The 16,446-nt window shown below is 39.3% G+C and overlaps 1 protein-coding gene across 16 annotated transcripts in view; it reads left to right on the forward strand.

Annotated features, from left to right (window-relative positions):
• Nucleotides 1-16,446, forward strand: part of lrrc7 (leucine rich repeat containing 7) — a 173,339-nt gene that overhangs the window by 132,261 nt on the left and 24,632 nt on the right. For 8 of the 16 annotated variants that reach the window (XM_017698136.2, XM_037534849.1, XM_017698139.2 and 5 more), the window contains 8 exons: nt 3,644-3,661; nt 6,457-6,586; nt 7,728-7,843; nt 8,471-8,540; nt 12,503-12,602; nt 12,700-12,842; nt 13,075-13,266; nt 15,547-15,669. In XM_017698136.2, coding sequence (XP_017553625.1) covers nt 3,644-3,661; nt 6,457-6,586; nt 7,728-7,843; nt 8,471-8,540; nt 12,503-12,602; nt 12,700-12,842; nt 13,075-13,266; nt 15,547-15,669 — 892 coding nt within the window. The remainder of the gene's footprint in view (nt 1-3,643; nt 3,662-6,456; nt 6,587-7,727; nt 7,844-8,470; nt 8,541-12,502; nt 12,603-12,699; nt 12,843-13,074; nt 13,267-15,546; nt 15,670-16,446) is intronic. The other 8 variants (XM_017698133.2, XM_037534848.1, XM_017698140.2 and 5 more) reach the window with 4 other exon arrangements.

Here is a 16,446-nt window from a genome sequence, read left to right on the forward strand (position 1 = left end):
ATCATAAACCCTGAAACTCCCTCTGCAGATCTTCTCTGCTTGGACCCTTTTGAAAATGATTTGTTTTATGATGTATTACAGAGGTGTGTTCCTGGGGGCTTTCATTACATGTATTCTGTTCATTTATTTTGTACAGCCATTAGAGACTTTGACAGGGACAGTGGTTGACATTAGCTATGAGCTCATTATTTCTGAGCTGCTGTCTCAGCTTGTGATACAATGACTTTGCAGCTCGGCTGTCTGTCACCTTCACTATGCTGGGCCTTCTCACCTCACTGTGAGAAAACACTGATTGGCAACATCGCTGTTCACACGTACGATGAGAATTGTCTTCTCTGTCTGAACATGAACTGATGTGGGATTTAAATGAAGGACTCTGTAAGTAAGGTTGGATTAGAGAAACCAAAAGTTTATTTAAGAGATACTTGTTTTTCAGTCTAAACTCTGCCACATCTGTACCACATTTGGGTGATTTCCACAGATAATTTTGATGTTTCCCTGCACTCAGGAAAGAACAAAAACCCTTTGATTCATGGCACTAGTATAATACTGAATTCAACTAGAAACTGTCTGTAGTACAGGAAAACTACTGTCTTTAGCACAGGAAATCATTGTCTGTAGTACAAGATGACTGTTGTCTGTAGTACAGAAAAACTTTGCCTATAGTACAAGAAGACTATTGTCTGTAGTACAGGAAAACTATTGTCTGTAGTACAGGAAAACTATTGTCTGTAGTACAGGAAAATTGTTGGCTGTAGTACAGGGAGACTATTTTCTGTACTACAGGAAAACTATTGTCTGTAGTACAGGAAAACTATTGTCTGTAGTACAGGAAAATTATTGGCTGTAGTACAGGGAGACTATTTTCTGTAGTACAGAAAAACTAGTGTCTGTAGTACAGGAAAGCTATTGTCTGTAGTACAGGAAAATTGTTGGCTGTAGTACAGGGAGACTATTTTCTGTACTACAGGAAAACTATTGTCTGTAGTACAGGAAAACTATTGTCTGTAGTACAGGAAAACTAGTGTCTGTAGTACAGGAAAACTATTGGCTGTACTACAGGAAAACTTTTGTCTAGCACACAAAATTGTCTGTAGTACAAGATGATTGTTGTCTGTAGTACAGGAAGACTATTGTCTGTAGTACAAGAAGCCTATTATCTGTAGTACAGGAAAACTGTTGTTGTAGTACAGGGAGACTTTTGACTGTAGACCTATTGTCTGCAGTACATGAAAACTGTTGTTCGTCATACAGGAAAATTATTGTCTGTAGAACAGGGAGATTATTATTTGTAGTACAGGAAAATTGTTGTCTATAGTACAAGAAGACTATTGGCTGTAGCACAGGGAGACTATTTTCTGTAGTACAGGAAAACTATGGTCTGTAGTACAGGAAAACTATTGTCTAGCCCACAAAATTGTCTGTAGTACAAGATGAGTGTTGTCTGTAGTACAGCTAAACAATTGTCTGTAGTACAGGAAATCATTGTCTGTAGCACAAGATGACTGTTGTCTGTAGTACAGGAAAACTATTGTCTGTAGTACAAGAAGACTGTTGTCTGTAGTACAGGAAGACTATTGTCTGTAGTACAGGAAGACTGTTATCTGTAGCACAGTAAAATCATTGTCTGTAGTACAAGAAGACTGTTGTCTGTAGTACAGGGGGACTGTTGTCTGTAGTACAGGAAGAGTATTATCTGTAGCACAGGAAAATCATTGTCTGTAGTACCAGAAGACTGTTGTCTGTAGTACAGGGGGACTATTGTCTGTAGTACAGTAAAACTATTTTCTGTATTACAGGGAGGCTATTGTCTGTAGTACAGGAAAATCATTGTGTATATTGCAGGAAGGCTATTGTCTGTAGTACAAGAAGCCTATTATCCGTAGTACAAGAAAACTGTTGTTTGTAGTACAGGGAGACTTTTGACTGTAGTACAGGGGGCCTATTGTCTGCAGTACTTGAAACCTGTTGTTCATCATACAGGAAAATTATAGTCTATAGTATAGGAAGACATTGTCTGTGGTACAGGCAAACTATTGTCTGTAGAACAGGAAAATCATTGTGTATATTGCAGGAAGGCTATTGTCTGTAGTACAAGAAACCTATTGACTGTAGTACAGGGAGACTTTTGACTGTAGCACAGGGGGCCTGTTGTCTGCAGTACATGACAACTGTTGTTCGTCATACAGGAAAGTTATTGTCTATAGTACAGGAAGACATTGCCTGTGGTACAGTAAAACTATTGTCTGTAGAACAGGGAGACTATTATTTGTAGTACAGGAAAATTGTTGTCTATAGTACAAGAAGACTATCGTCTAGCACAGGAAATCATTGTCTGTAGTACAAGAAGAGTGTTGTCTGTGGTACAGGGACGCTATTGTCTGTAGTACAAGGAGGCTATTGTCTGTAGTACAGGAAAAGTGTTGTCTGTGGTACAGGAAAACTATTGTCTATAGTACAATAAGACTAGTGTCTGTAGTACAAGAAGACTTGTCTAGCACAGGAAAACTATTGTCTGGTGTAGAGGGAGACTATTGTCTGTAGTACAGGAAAATCATTGTAGTACAAGATGACTGTTGTCTGTAGAACAGGAAGACTATTGTCTATAGTACAGGGAAACTATTATCTGTAGTACATGAAAATCATTGTAGTACAAGATGACTGTTGTCTGTAGAACAGGAAGACTGTTGTCTGTAGAACAGGAAGACTATTGTCTATAGTACAAGAAGACCGTTGTCTGTAGTACAGGAAAACTGTTGTCTGTTGTACAACGAGACTATTATCTGTAGTACAGGAAAACTGTTGTCTATAGTACAAGAAGACCGTTGTCTGTAGTACAGGAAAACTGTTGTCTGTTGTACAACGAGACTATTATCTGTAGTACAGGAAAACGGTCATCTGTATTACAGGAAGACTATTGTTTGTAACGCAGAAAAGCTGTTGTCTGTCGTACAGGGAGACTATTGTCTGTAGTGAAGGAAAACTGTTGTATGTAGTGCAAAAACTTGTCTGTGGTACAGGAAGACTCTTGTCTGGTACAGGAAGACTATTGTCTGTAGTACAAGAAGACTTCATAGTTCATAGTACAGGAAAACTGTTGTCTATGGTACAAATAAAAACTCACAGTCTGTGTTACAGGAAAACTTTTGTCTGTGGTAATCAGCTGTATAGTACAGAAGTAGCAAATAGAGATTAGACTAAAAAGTGCTGGACTGTTTATTTAAACAGTCTTTTTTTATATCTATTGTATTTTCTTGACTGCTTCACTGCTTTAGAAGTTTAAAATCTTTCAGTAAATTATTGCAATCAATTGCACTCTTGAATATTCTTGTGGAGCTGATGTGGAGCTAGCTCTTCAAAACCCCAAACAGTGGAAAGTGGAAATGCTTCTTATGTTATGAACCTATGAATTGTAACCCAAAGCCAGATGGGAAATTCAGGGGTTTTGTCTGCACACCGTCTGCCACTGAATTTGTTATCTCAGAGGTCGCTGCCCCAGCGGGCCGCCTGTTCCATTCATCATAACTGTCTCCCCTGCCTCATTCCTGCGATATTGTTCTCCGTGCACCTTTCTTCTTGGTTTGTCATTGGTCGGTTCTGTGTGTTGTGTTTATCAAACATGCATCTAAAATGGGCATCTCAGTCCACGCGCCAAATTAGGGTAAGTAGACCAGTGAGCGTCTGTATTCCCCACACGTCCGCCACAGCATGTTTATTTAGGCAAGGGCACACCTTTGCATATCCTGTATGTGCAGCTAAAAGGAAGCCTTGCATATGGAAGGCCAGCTGGGACAAGCTGCTGTACAAATGCTACGCTAATGACTCTAGTTAACACAATAAATATACATTGACCTTTAGAAGGAAAAAAATCCGACAATTTCAGCGGTCGTGAAAAAGAAAACAAGTTCTTGACCTTTTGGTATCCATTTTGAAATTCTATGCACCGAGTCAATTGTGTTAATTAATTTAAGTTGAATTAGTTTAAGTTGTTTAATTTATTAATATCATGTATGGGCAAAACAATTCAGGAATGCAAAGCATTTGGCTCAGTAAACACTGTGGCGGACATAAGTATAAGCATAATAAAATGAAGTAATTTAAGGACAGTCTTTGTTTGCTTGAAAAGACCAAACTTATCAAGGCAAGTAGATTTTATAGAAGGCACAGAGGTTTTAATTTTATGAGAACCAGTGCAAACCAGTGTCTTCAAGAGAAGAAAAATGTATGTTAAAATGAGATTTTATTTCTAATTTTAGGCCCTTTCTATTGGTCCATTCATCTTGTAATGTTCACACAATGGAGAGAGCAGTGGCTGTTTTCAAGTGGTCTAAAGGCTTCGGTATGATAAAACTTTACCTGGCCATGGTAAAGCCCTTCAGCAGGGCTGTCAATGTAAATAGTATCGGGGAGTTAAAGATGCTGAAGTGAGAGTAGAGTATATACATTGAATTTGCTTATTTACTCTGAAAATAATAGACCAATAGGGCTCTATTTTCATGGTTAAAGCACAAGTGCAAAAGTAAGGTGCAAAATCACAGAGCTGGCATGTGGGTCGTGGCAGATGGAGTGAATATATTAGGCATAGTTAGGCCTGCTGCAGTGACAGCCAATCATGTTAACTCCTCTCATTCCCTTTAAGAGACGAGTGTGCGGCAGCAGCACAGTGCAGACACATTTTCGTTAACAGCAGGGAATCGCTGCATTGGTACAAAGTTCTACTGATGGTATTAATTATACGATGTTCAGAGTTGGGGTGGACAATATGGCAAATATATAACAAAATGATACTTGAAGACGTTTTCATGATACAAATTATGTATCAAAATATTTAGTTTTTCTGAAGTTTGATAAACTGGAACAGAAAAGAAAAAAAGAAACAGTAGTGCCACATTTAAAATCACGATGAAAAGCTATGAGTACAGTGATTTTTTTTCAATGTTTCACATACTCTGTTGCACTGAATAGAGTTAAACCAAAATAGCAACTGAGTGCAAACAAGCAAAAATGCACTTATGTTGAAACAGAATAGCGACTCAGTGGCCTTTACACCATTGAACTTCGCTTGCACCTGCACGAAAATAGGGCCCACAGAGTCTGAGACTTGCAAAGAGGAAAGAGACAATAGCAAGAATCGAGTTTGATAAGAGCACCATAAGTTGGCCTTTTCAAGCCAACTTAGATTTAATCAATGTCAGTGTATTATTGGAAAGCTAAGTTTCATTTATTGTTTATCTGCTGTGTGTAATACAATACAAGTATTCCATGTCTGAACTATTGTTGGCCCTTAATGGACTAAATGAGTCTAAATCCTTTTCTGATAGTAATAGCAATACATACTAAGACGACTTCATTTTTAAAGTCATCCCTTAAGCACTGTGTCTTATGGCCTGGATACCCTAGTGAGATGTGACAACTTAGTCATATAAGGGTAAGGTGTACTTTCAAAAAATAGCTTACAATTCAGAGTAATCAAACTGCTCTGATATGCTTACTGTTAAAATTGTCTTGCCTGGTATAAAGAGAGTGCTATGTTTTGGAAGTGGCAGAACACAAGCTACCCAGAACTTGTTGGTTATGTAAACCTGCATCTTTTTCTTTTCTGTTTCTTTTCTTTTTAGCTTTAAGACATCCTTGAAAGACAATGCCAAACCGCTGCATCACAGCACACTGTATCCAGGCCTTTAGATACTGTCAGGTCTTTGTTCAGTAGGCATTACCAACAGCCATTACTTCAGATATCCTCCATATTATTCATTTATCACTTAACTGCCTCTTAATCTGAGGTTTTAATGAATAATACAGTGTGCAATTATGGCATAAGTGTGCTTGAGACATGGCACAGCAGATGCCATATGCTGTCATGAGTTTGTTCAGTAATATAATAATAAGCAATAATAATAGTAATAATATAACTTGACCGATATGACCGATCTTTGCTGTGTACTCTAGTTAGCCATCATGACATCAAATATTATGCACCCCTGTCATGACAATTACAGGAAAGGTAACATGACACTGTTATATTACTGAATTAGTAATATAGATCTGCCATCACATGTTAAAGGCAGGGTTTTGTCAGTGTTGTGAAGCAGGGATTACATAAAGTGTTACCAGCTTTATGTATGTGAAATCATTCTGTTGAAATGTAAATATTTTAGGAAATGTGTAGAAAATTTTATATATATATATATATATATATATATATAAATGTGTGTGTGTGTGTGTGTGTGTGTGTATAGGTGCTACCCACTGGTAAAATTATGATGTACCTGGGGATACACATACACTGAAAAAGTGATGAATGTGGGCATGAAAGTGATGAATGTTGATTTAATATATTCTATTCATATTGACTAGATGTACATATTTGAATTAGGTCAGTTCAGTGCATTACATTTCAGTGTTTAGCTGTCTTTACAGATGTCACAATTGCCTTCTTTCACTGTTCTTTCTCAGTTTATCACTTTTAGAGGAGTTTGACTGCAGCTGTAATGAACTGGAGTCCCTGCCCCCAACCATTGGCTACTTGCACAGTCTCCGAACCTTTGCGGCTGATGAGAACTTCCTGGCCGAGTTGCCCAGAGAGGTGAGCTACAGAGAGATCAAAGCTTTTCCCACATTTTCTCTCTCCTCTCAAACACAGGCCCTGCCACCAGGCCCCTAGCATGAGACAGATCGATGTTGCCTGTTCAGATGAAAGCATCTTTAAAGGTTCTTTGTGCAACCATTTAAAGATGAAAATGTTTTCCTTCTAAATCGTTTGTCTTTGTTGTCTGAGGAGTCTTGCCATAGCCAAGACAGCATAGCACTTGAAGGTTTCTGCCATAAAGTGCCATAACTTCAAGGGAACTGAGAAAAAGAACATATTCTCCCTGACAACTACTGCAAACTGTCAATGCACCCTTGAAGAAGGCCCTAATCTATTGGTTGCATGCAGACTGAGGTCCTGGAGGACGGGCGTCCAGCACAGTTTGGTGATTTTCTTGCGCTTAACACTCCTTGCTAAACCTGGCGCCTTGCTGTTGAGTCAGGTGTGTTTGAATTGGAAAACCAGCAAACTGTGCTGGACTCTAGCTCTCCAGGCCTGGAGTTTACTGATCCTGCCCTAATCCCTAATCCCTAGCTTCGGATCATAAAAAAAAAACAATTTTTCTACTTTCCAACCAAAATACAGTATTAATTGAACGTTTACGATCTGCACTTTTTGATTTTTTTAAATAGCATTTATGAAAGAGGTTTGGTTTTAAAAAGCCTTTATGAAAGAGTTCTTCCTGACATCATAAAGAGACATGGCCCTATTTATGTATTATGCATATGATGGATGCATTGAGGCAGAGTGGAGCTGGCTCTGTGCCAAAGGTCCACCTTTCAGGACCCTGCCAGGTTTTCAGTCAGAGTGGGCTTTGGAGCCGCACACAAGCATCTGTCTCCATGCTGTTGGACGTGTCCCCGGTTGCTATGGTTTCAGCTCTACTCTGTCCTTACAATTCAGCAGCACACCTGCATTATATGCTGAAGTGAAGTGTAGTGGCAAAATCCTAGGAACCTCTCTGCCCTTCACTAACCCCACCAACCGGGAGGTATTGACAGATTACAGTGTCATTTCCAGTGTGAGAGAGGGTGCATGAGGGCAAGGAAGAGGAGAAGGAGAGAGAAGAAGATGGGGAGAAAAAAGAGAATTGCACATTTTCATTTTCAGAGGTATCATATCTCCTCTTTTATTGCAGATTGGAAACTGCAAGAATGTGACAGTTATGTCCTTGCGGTCCAACAAGCTGGAATTTCTGCCTGATGAAATTGGGCAGATGACAAAGCTACGTGTTCTCAATCTGAGCGACAACAGGTAACACCTGATCCTACTTAGCTCCATGCTATTTTTTCCCATTTGTATTAATGTTGTCAGCCACGATATGACGTTCACTGCTCACAGCCATACTAGCTCATAATAGCTCATATGCAGCAAAACAATATTAATAAAGGACAAGCCCAAGGCAATGAAAAATACTCCCCATCAACACATACGTCGCCATACATGCGAATAATTTGGATGAACACTTCTTATAACAGTTTATGTGCTGCTGAAAATTGTGTTTGCTCTGTTTCTAATGACACTCCAAGATAGAGGCCCAGCGTGAGTGAAAAGCATGCTGCCCGCAGGCTAATTAAGTGAGCTCTTTATGAGCTGTGTGAGCTGTTTAGGTGCTCTGGCCACGATGAACTGGATCCTGGGTAATTAAACGCAACCATCTCTTAACACAGCACAGTCATTAAAGGAGCTGAGTTAATGGGCTGACTTAAACAGACAGAATCCACCCCAACCCCACACTGCTCTTAAATACTCTGGATTTACTCTACATATTGTATAGACCTGTTTAAATGGTGCATTTCTGTATTTGAAGCATATGGCCCATGCTGTAGTGTGACTGGTATTATCTAACCTCTGTTGGATGTAATGTTTGCTTTCCTTCAGGTTGAAGAATCTTCCCTACACTTTCACTAAACTGAAAGATCTTGCTGCACTCTGGTTATCTGACAATCAGGTGACTGATTATTTTTAACCATCTTTTGAAATTTGCTATGTATATATATATATATATATATATGCAGAAATATAGTATCTCTATTCAGATACCTTTTAAAGTTTTAGCCGAACACTTAAAGTACTTACGCACTAAATATAAAAAAAAAAAAAATATATATATATATATATATATATATATATATATATATATATATAGCAAATTTATTTTTTAATCAACACATGGCTATAGAGACATGCTATAGCATAGCAAAGAACTAAAAAAACTTGCTTATTTACAAACACTGAAGTTCTTACTAAAGACTGAGTAGACTGATAAATCAAGATGATGAGCCATTTATTAATCTCAGCATTACTGAGCTCTTTTAAGGGGTGAGCAAACTGAAGATTCTCCTCAGTAGTGAACATGTTCATCACTGAAAAGCATAGCATTAGTGTTTTATTGCATGTCATTAACTGAAAATCACATAGGTATTTTATAGGTAAATGTGCAAGATTTTGTTATTGAGAGAATTGTTTGCATGAGATAGTTCATGAGATAGCAGCAGGATTATGGGAGCAGACTGAGGCAGGCGAGGAGAGCCAAAATAATGTTGAATGAGAATTTATAACTTTATGGGAAAAAGTGAATTTTTCATTAAACATATTAATAGTATTACTTGAAGAAAGCTTCCAGGCAGTAGAGTGAAGAAAAGTGTGCATTAAATAAAAAATATGAGCAGAGTTTTTCCCATGTGCCCTGACACTATGTATTCTAATGTATTCGGATTATATTACTTTTTATGTATTGTAATAGAATTTATTACTGAATACATTTAGGACAGTGTATTCAGTATTCAGCCATCACTGCAATTTTAAAGAATTCTGCTCAACTCTGTACACACTCACCTGCCACTTTATTAGAAACACTGACCTTGTGAGAAGGTCCACCTGTCTGTTGTTATGCACAGTTTCAGTTCTTCATTAGTGGTCAGTTTCTGACCTCTATGCTGCTTTTAGCTGGATATTTTTTGAGTAGTGGACCACTTTCAACCTAGCAGTGACACAGATGTAGAAAAACCCCAGCAGCACCTCTGTGCCTGATTACCACCCTTACCACCCATCATTTATTAAACATCCCGTTAAAACAACCATTAATTACAAGTTTTCTTTATTTTGAAGCAGATATTTTTGAAGAGCTTAGAAAAAAGGTAATCCACTTGCATAAGGAAGGGATGTGTAAAATCAATGAAAAAACAGGAGTTTCCAAAGCTGCTTTTAAAAAAAAAATAGAGAGAATGAGGGTCCTGACAACCCCAGGTAGAGACACCACAAGACCTGGTAGATCACCAAAACTGTCACCATCAGATAGAAAGTACTTAAAGCTTTCATCTTTAGAGACAGGAGAAGGTGATTCTGTCCATCCTATAGCTGTGAGAAGACAACTCAACACTATGAGTCTGAAAGGAAGTGTAGATCTCAAGAAGCTGTTACAAAGAAAAGGAAATAGACAAAAAAGAAGAAAATCAGCAGCAAATCAAACAAAGAAGCTGCTGGTGTTATCAGAACCAGAGTCTCAGAGTCCAGACCTCAACATTATTGACTGTGTTAGGGATCAGAGAATGCAACTCATTTCTGTATGAAATCCCTGTAGATTTCTTTGAAAAACTGAAAGCCTAAAAGTCCAGAAGAACGAAAGCTGTAAGTAGAGACTAAATACTGATCAACCTGATGTTATATTAAGTTGCTGAGGCTTGTATATATAATTATATATATTATGTTTAATATGTGTTTTCAGTTTTTTCCTGATTCACAAAAATGAATAACTTGCTTTATGGCTGTTTTGAAATTAAACAAATGCTAGGTCTTGACTTTTGCACAGTATTGTATGAAGATTCTACATATAATAATAATAATAAGTTCCATATGTATTAGAAACATGCAAGTACCTGTATCTACTAAGAATGCTGTAAGCCTAGCCATTGTTAAAACTTCACATCGTTGCGTTGAGCTTCCAGTACAATACTTAATGGCCATTTTGACTGGAAATTAAATAAATGAAGGGTGGGCTTAAACTTTTGTACAGTTCTATATATACACTATATTGACAAAAAGTATTTGCTCGTCTCCCTTCACACCCATATGAACTTGAGTGACAACCCATTCCTAATCCATAGGGTTTAATATGATGTCGGCCCACCCTTTGCAGTTATAACAGCTTCAACTCTTCTGGGAAGGCCTTCCACAAGGTTTAGGAGTGTGTTTATGGGAATTTTTGACCGTTCTTCAAGAAGTGCATTTGTGAGGTCAGACAAGAAGGGTTGGCTCACAGTCTCCGCTCTAATTCATCCCAAAGGACTCAAAGTTGGGAGCATCATATTGTCCAAAATCTCTTGGTCTGCTGAAGCATTAAGAGTTCCTTTCACTGGAACTGAGGGCCCGAGCCCAACTCCTGAAAAACAAGCGCACACCATAATCCTCCCTCCACCAAACTTTACACTTGGCACAGTGCAGTTAGACAAGTAACATTCTGCCAACTGCCAAATCCAGACTCGTCCATCGGGTTGCCAGACGGAGAAGCGTGATTCGTCACTCCAGAGAACACGTCTCCACTGCTCTAGAGTCCAGTGGCACTTTTACACCACTGCATTCAAGGCTTTGCATTGCACTTGGTGGCTTGGATGCAGCTGCTCGGCCATGGAAACCCATTCCATGAAGCTCTCTACGCTGTTCTTGAACTAATCTGAAGGTCACATGAAGTATGGAGGTCTGTGGTGATTGACTCTGCATTTCTGCACTATGTGCCTCAGCATCCGCTGACCTCGCTCTGTCAATTTATGTGGCCTACCACTTTGTAGTTGAGTTGGGGTCGCTCCCAATCACTTCCACTTTGTTATAATACCACTGACAGTTGACTGTGGAATATTTAGCAGTGAGGAAATTTCACGACTGGACTTGTTGCACATTTGGTGTCCGATCACGGTACCATGCTGGAATTCACTGAGCTCCTGAGAGCGACCCATTCTTTCATAAATTTTTGTAGAAGCAGTCTGCAGGCCTAGGGGCTCGGCTTTATACACCTGTGTCCACTATATTGCAAAAAGTGTTCACTCACCCATCCAAATCATTGGATTCAGATGTTCCAATTACTTCCATGGCCTTGGAGGCGGGATTACGGTGTGGAGTTGTCTTTCAGGAGTTGAGCTCGGCCCCTTAGTTCCAGTGAAAGGAACTCTTAATGCTTCAGCAGACCAAGAGATTTTGGACAAGTTCATGCTCCCAATTTTGTGGGAACAGTTTGGGGGCGGCCCCTTCCTGTTTCAACATGATTGTGTACCAGTGCACAAAGCAAGGAGCATAAAGACATGGATGAGCGAGTTTGGTGTGGAAGAACTTGACTGGCCTGCACAGAGTCCTGACCTCAACCTGATAGAACACCTTTGGGATGAATTAGAGCGGAGACTGTGAGCCGTGGCCTTCTCGTCCAACATCAGTGTCTGACCTCACAAATGTGCTTCTGGAAGAACGGTCAAAAATTCCCATAAACACACTACCTTCACACACAAAGCCTTCCCAGAAGAGTTGAAGCTGTTATAGCTGCAAAGGGTGGGCCGACATGATATTAAACCCTATGGATTAAGAATGGGTTGTCACTCAAGTTCATATGTGTGTGAAGGCAGATGAGCGAATACTTATGGAAATATAGTGTATATAGTGACCAGTGACAAAAGGTGGAGTAGAGGGTGGCTGACAAAGTGCATTACAAAAGCTATGATCTGTAATTTTTGTATAGTGTAAATATGGTCCACATTAAGTGGCAAGTGAGTGGAAGTACAGAGTAGGTGGTTTTGATATGGTGAATGGTGTAACATTGGGTGGTTAATATTGGTGGATACTGAATGGTCAGTGTAGATTATACAGCTAATATTGTGCAAGTCCTGGATATTGTGGCAATCTGATGGCCTTTTTTGAATTGATTTACAGTCCAAGGCCCTCATCCCCCTCCAAACAGAGGCCCACCCTGAGACTAAGCAGAGGGTCCTCACCAACTACATGTTCCCTCAGCAGCCTCGGCATGATGAGGGTGAAGAAAAATCAAACCTGTCTACTATGTTCACGATTGTATAGATTTGATTAGCTGTTTTGTACTTGATACGTCTCACACTGTATGTGTCCTGTAGATTACCAGTCAGACAGCGACAGCTTCAACCCTGCTCTGTGGGAGGAGCAGAGACAGCAGAGGATGACTGTCGCGTTCGACTTTGAGGACAAGAAGGAAGACGAGGACAACTCTGCAAAAGTCAAGGTCCCCCTGGCAAATTTTGTGTGTTCACTTTCAATCCTTTATCATCAAATATTGTTTGATAATGAGCTTTTACTTCAGTGAAAAAGTAATACATTGAATTGTACTTGATTAGAATGTGTAGATATTTTTCATATGAATAATATATATATATAGTTTTATCCTTCAGTTTACCTATTTTTCTCACTTCCTCTTACATATTCCCAAGAGACTCCAAAGCTAAATCTGCTCGCACCCCATTCTCTCTCCGTAGGTTGAGATTAATCTGAAACGATATCCCACCCCTTACCCGGAGGACCTGAAGAACATGGTTAAGTCAGTGCAGAACATGGTGGGCAAAACCACTCACCCGCTCAGCTCTTCTGGCACCAACTCCTCTGGCACCAACATGGAGCTCATCAACAAAGACAAATATGAACCCAAGTGGCCCATTGCACCTAAGGAGGTATAATATGTCAACTTGGCTCACTGAAGCATGCGTCTGGTTTAATTTTGTGCATGCCTTTGTTGTACAATGCAAATCTAGCTGAGAAAACATTTTAAAGCAGTGGATCAGAGAAAAATGATATATACACAATTTTTCCTGTGTCACCTTAACCCTAGACTTACTATTAGTATTAACCTTAACGCATGATAAAAAAGATTAAATATTAAAAAGGAATAATAAAGACTTTTAAACTGTTATAAAAATGTAAGTTGTACTGGCATGTGATTTTATTCCTTAATACCTTATACAGTCTAGATGGGAATACTTGAAATAGCTGCACACCAGAAAGTACTTTAAAGTGGTTCATTCGATTCAAGTTTTTTAAGAGCACCTATCACAGTCACACAAAAAACATTTGGACCCATCTAAAATTTCTTTTTTTTTTCCACAGAGTCCTTCTAATCTGTGAAGTTGTAGAGTAGTAGCATCATAATATAATCACTTCAGACATTTTTCTGCCACACTCTTAAAACTTGTATTGAAAACAGTGATTCCAAATTTTTGAATTGTGATTCCACACTTTTGAATGGTGTATGTAGTAATGAGAGTGATAAACTGAAGATCACACATGGGCCCTGAAGGTTTATTAAGACATGTTTGGTGTTTACAGTTTGCTTCTTTAACTACTTAAATGGCCACAGCCTGCCGACAGGCCCAAATTTGATTAGACACTTTTATAACCTAAAAAATAGCTCAGCTAGTTTGCACTGAAGTCCCTGTAATTACTGAATAATAATCCTTAGTATGTAATAAGTCTGGGATTTTAAGGGGTTAAATCTGCACTGGAACTACAGGGTTAATGTGACTTAGCAAGTGATAGAATTAGGCTTAACAAAAAACACAAGCTTTAAGCCACCTAGTATCATGGAGCCGGATGTAATCTCATAACAAGAATGTCTGGGGACAACCTTCAGAAATTTTGGGCTAAGTGTGGGTAGGAATACTGTAAAGTGGAAACAGACTGAGTGTGAAATTCTGAAACCAAACCTTGATTACGAAGCTCAAAGTCAGGGGTGATGCACTCTTCAACACTGTCCGATGGAGCAAACGATTGAAGTCCCCCCAAAAAACTCCACTTAAGTTAATATACACATATAGTAATTTATATGTGTGTATGGAAAACAAATGACATGCAAAAAAAATAAACATCATCTCATGCAAAGTAAAACTGGTTTTATAATCTGACAATGGCATTTAGCTAGCTCGCATATTTTGCTTGTGTTATCTATTGTACTCTGCACATTAAAAAAGGCAAGCTAGATGAATTTGGGGATTGGCAGGTGCCATTCAGCACCAAATATTTAATGATTTGTCCCCAGACGTGTATTCTCGTTATTAGAACTTTGTGGTACCGCAAGACTAATAGGCAGCAGGTGACCATCATGAGAAATGATCACTTAAATCATCTTGCCTCGAACCACGTCACAGAATGAAGTAATCCCATTAGTCTTGCTTAAGCTGTTTTTGACACTGTATGACATACTATCAAAATGGGCAAAAGTGCATGATGCATAGTTTAAAACAGTAGGAGCAGCTTAAAACGTCAAATTTTGTAAATTTTTATAGATAACGTGTGATACCGTGTCAGAAGCCACACAAGGAAGTCTTTTTGCAGTTCAATACAGTTTGAAGCAAGTGTGTGATAATTTAGGTGTCGGGTTGTCACAGTGTTAATTGGTGGATCTGATTGTAAAGGCTAAACTTATGCAAACTGGCTGCGCAATCAAGGCCAGAAACATACTCAACGCAAGTATGTGAATGCGAAGTGCATTGCTAATGCATGGTCAGTCTGTACGAACTGTGCGTAACTGTGGCGGCCAAAGCAGTCAGTACTCAAAGCAGTGGTAGAGGACAAATCAGAGTGGGATCTACTGTTAATCCAACAGCCACACTGTTATTACAGCAACACAACACAATGTGGACCATAGAGGACAGTGAACTGCTTTAATTGCTGCATTGGAATTAAAAATATCATATCAACATATATGATGATGTTTAAGCAAACTGCTATGTGTGAGACTCAACTGCTCAGTTGACCGAGAGGAACTGGAGTACATGCTGGCAGTGCAAGACCGGTTGTCCAGGCTTGTGTAGCTTGAAGCGTCTGCGTTTGTGCCCTTGTGTATAGTATGTTTCGGGCCTAATTCTGTGGACGTACTAGCTTCTTTCTCGTCATTCTTAATATTCATTATTATTGATTAGACAAACGACACATGACTGGGTGTACACTCTTGGCAGGTGACAGACAGAGAGGTTAAAGACTTCTCCAAGCCTCCGATGCCAGAGCAAGCTGTCATCAGGAACTCAGCCATCGACATCCCAAAGCGAAAGGACAAAGAGGATCTAAATGAGAGCTCTGAGGTACAGCTAGTTTTCTGTGGTGTTTGTCTGATCTTTACAGAAGCAAAGGCAACTTATTGTTCCTGGCAGTATATGTGTTTGTAAATCTAAAACATTAAATTTTGCAATATGGAGCAGTAATATTGCATCATTTTCAGCAGTACAAGGCTGTCTCATGCTCCTCTCTGATTTATAGACTGGCTGTCGTCAGTTACAGAGATAAAAGAGATGGAGTCTGTGGAATGAAGAAAGTCAGTTTAGAGAAGACTATCAAAGATGTGAGCGCGTCCAGTAGATTTCAGATTGAAGGGATTTTGATCGCTTAACATGTTTTCATTGTTAGTGTAAGGGCTTATGATTGCAGTTCCAGGGTGTTTGGCAAGCCCCACACAATGTCAGGAGGTGTTCATCAAAAGTCAACATACTGGAGAATGAGCCGCAGGGATGAATCCAGCAGACATCAATGAGAATGTTTTATCTCTCAAATCCTGATACCCCCTGATGGCCAAGCCAGCTCGGACACTTTATTTAGGGGGCAGAAGGATGATAAATTCATTAGCTCTCCTCGTGGGCAGAGTAGATTAGAGCAAAGCTGGACTACAGATTCAAAGTCATTGCACCCTAGCACTGCTTCTGCGGTGATTTACACTTCATTTAGAAATAGATTCATTGTTTAACCACTTTAACAACCGGTGGGTTCAGGCTTCCATTCCTCACTCCTATAACTTAAGAATAACTCAGTTTACACTGCAGTTTACATTTTCAACACATTAAGCCAATCTGCATTGTTCTCTATGT

Source organism: Pygocentrus nattereri, chromosome 26 (genome assembly GCF_015220715.1).
Source record: "Pygocentrus nattereri isolate fPygNat1 chromosome 26, fPygNat1.pri, whole genome shotgun sequence".
NCBI classification, from domain to species: Eukaryota; Metazoa; Chordata; class Actinopteri; order Characiformes; family Serrasalmidae; genus Pygocentrus; species Pygocentrus nattereri.